Genomic DNA, 2,966 nt, shown 5'->3' with positions numbered 1-2,966 from the left:
GTTCCTCCTGCATCAACAAAGTGGACGTTGCACTGGGAGCGACGGGCTTTCGTGGCAATATCCACATTCTGCCTTCAGACGCCACGGACGTTCACTGCTAGACACACGCGTGGACGCGTGAGGTCCTGTTTGGTCGTAAGGACCTCCTCCACTGTCTCGCGTGCAAGTTTTAAAAATTTAATGGCCAACTAATATCATGAAGAAGACTGCTTGCAGAGGGAAATGGATGGAAAAGAACAAATTTAGTAACGTAAAATGCTGGCCGAGTCTCCTTTCGACTATTACTCCTTTTTGATTAGATTCATTTGCTATTTTTAAACCGGTCTTCATCTCAACATTAAGTGACAATTACTTCCTTCTAACAGTGACGGAAACCGGTGTCTGAAAGGTAAAATGTGCAATGCCTCATTTTTAATATTCATATATTATACACAATATGTATACACTTAAAATATCAGAGTTACATATCCTGGTCTCTTACATGCAAACAGTAGGTCACGAAGAGTTTTGAGCTACACATAGATCTTGCACGGGTATTGGAAAAAAATCTTTGAAATTTTTTTTACAGTTTTAACAAATATACATAAATATAAGAACATAAATTACAGTAAAATATTGACAGCATTTGATAAAGTGTCGGTAACTCAGATGCACTGATACCTAGTGGCCGCATAATACTAGAAAAGTATGGTGCAGGAACGGCTCACGCCTGTTGCTTTTAAAATAAGTCAATACATCATATAAGATATTAGTTATTTCTCTAAACGACTCAATTAGAGAAATGCGTATATTTCAGTCTCTACTTCCCACGAAAGAAAACAAACCCCGTGTGTCACTTGCGATACGATACCGCCGCCCCCCCGACTCACTCCGTCGACACCACGCGGAAACGGGACAGGGCCACGTAATCGTCCACGTCTTTTCCTGAGAGGGACGTTTTTCCCCAACTAACCCTCCGGCACACACTGTCAAAGGGACAAAGGTCAAGTAGAGAAGATTTCAAGTGTCTACTTAATCTAAGCCGTTCCACTCGAAAAGGACAAAAAGGAAGAAAAACTTATTAAGTAAAATAATGTGAAGCTATTTTAAAATTAAAATGGAGCCCTTTGTACAGTTTAAAGTTTCTAAATATAGTTTTTATATTAGTTATAAATATAACGTAAAGACTTCTCGAGACTTTGCAGCAGGAAATCTTAACCTCTTCAGGCTGAAAGACGATCCTCAAAGTGTCATTCACTTCTGCCAGCTTATAAAGTGACTCGCTGAAGAGAGAGAGAAAGCCTTTTCTGGTAAAGGAACAATCTAAGCTATTCTGAGCCGGCCAGAAGCGGTGTGACGACACTGATTTAATCAGCAACTTCTTATACTCGTGGTTAAGCTCATGTGGTTTAAAGTGACCCTACTAGCAGCTCTTCACGACGCCTCTTACCGAATAGAGAATGTTAATACTTGAGTGAATAATAAATATAGAGTTGTAAATACTTAGCGGAATAATTCTTTCAAATGCTCTCACGCCATGAAAACGTGAGGATTACTGTGCCACTGAACACTAGTGTTTCTCTCAGCATTAGGAGAGGTGCATGTCGCCTGTGGAGGAAACTTCTATGCTCCTCATCTCCACATGAAACAAAATGTCAAGTTATCTTAAAAGCAACCCTCGAGGAGACAAAGTCAAAATAAACCATCTGAAGACAAGCACATACGTTAAAAGTTAAAAAAAACAAAGCAACAAATAAAACGCCTAACTGGTTATCTTACCATGTTCCCACCACGCGTCCAAGTAGTGTCTGAGAATTCAGTGCTTCAGCGTGCCTGGTATCAAGCCGTGACCCCCGATGACACGTCTCCATTCGTGGATCCAGCGGGTCATCCTCACCGGGACCGCCCGCCCGCCTGCGAACCCCCGGCACGCCGGCGGCCTGCGGCTTGCGTCCCGCGCTCCATGGTAACGGGGCTCGATGTCGCTTTCGGTGGACAGAAGTCTGCAGGCAGGAGGGACGGAGAGCAAAGCCACCAGCAGCGTTCTGCGGCCCACACTCCCCGGCCCTACGCTTTCGTGGGTAACAGTTTCTTGGGTGTCACTGGTCTCTTGGTCTGCCATAGGTGGCTGTGAATGGTGATCGCGTCCACACTGGCGGATAACGTTTTAGCGGGTATGTGGCTAAACTGCTTCCTGTCGGAATTGTATTTGTAAAGTCCCTCGATCATTTTCTTAGTGATGGATTTAGGGCCTATCCCAGTCAGTTTACTGATTTCTTCAGTTTCTGGACAGTAAGTGTACAAAGACCGAAACTGACAGCCTGAATCCCGAAACAGGATTAAGAAGTTGTTGGCATCTGACTTCTCCATTTCCTGTGGAATAAAAAACAAAAACCGAACCAAACCAAACCACGGTAAACACTCTTAAACATTTCACAGAAAAACTGTGTCACGTTTCCTGGTCAAATCTGATGACGTTTAATTTAAAATGTAAATTCCCAATAGCCAAAATAAGGTGCGTGCCATAAAGGCAAAGCTCACTTTAATTAAAAATGTACACGACACCTCGTGCTGAGGTAGCCCCTACACCCTGGTCTCAGCCAAACTGTCTCTGCCGCTGCCGACCGGGCACTGGCTGACTCCCCTCCCCGGCACGGCCTCCTTTTAACTACGGGGAATCATGTTACCTGCGTCCATGAAACATGAACGAGCGAATCTGCGCAAGGAGCTGACTTATTTTTTATTCTCACCTGAGTCCACAACCCCACTTGGAAGCGAACTCAATCTAACCAATCTAAAGCCAGTGCCGGACAGGTCCCGGGCCGCTGGGACGCCGAGACCCTCGCCGGGAGATGGGCCCACGTGCAGAGCGTGTGCAGTCCGGCCCCCGCACGCACACTCACCTCCAGGATCTTTTTCTTCTGGCCTTCGTTCACTTTTCCGGCCAAACAGCAATGGGCCAAAGCGTTCTGTATTATGTGCTTATT

At 45.0% G+C, this 2,966-nt stretch overlaps 1 protein-coding gene across 1 annotated transcript in view; it reads right to left on the bottom strand.

The window, feature by feature from the left end:
- Nucleotides 1–382: 382 nt before the first annotated feature.
- The window catches only part of CAMSAP2 (calmodulin regulated spectrin associated protein family member 2), a 47,377-nt gene continuing 44,793 nt past the window's right edge, over nt 383–2,966 (bottom strand). Inside the window, exons 14-15 of the mRNA XM_011367311.2 lie at nt 2,883–2,960; nt 383–2,352 (exon numbers count right to left, since the gene is read on the bottom strand). Coding sequence (XP_011365613.1) covers nt 2,047–2,352; nt 2,883–2,960 — 384 coding nt within the window. The 3' untranslated portion in view covers nt 383–2,046. The remainder of the gene's footprint in view (nt 2,353–2,882; nt 2,961–2,966) is intronic.

Source organism: Pteropus vampyrus, unplaced genomic scaffold (genome assembly GCF_000151845.1).
Source record: "Pteropus vampyrus isolate Shadow unplaced genomic scaffold, Pvam_2.0 Scaffold131, whole genome shotgun sequence".
In the NCBI taxonomy this organism is placed as follows: domain Eukaryota; kingdom Metazoa; phylum Chordata; class Mammalia; order Chiroptera; family Pteropodidae; genus Pteropus; species Pteropus vampyrus.
Note: the sequence above shows the minus strand (reverse complement) of the source record. Positions and strands in the feature narration are given on the sequence as shown.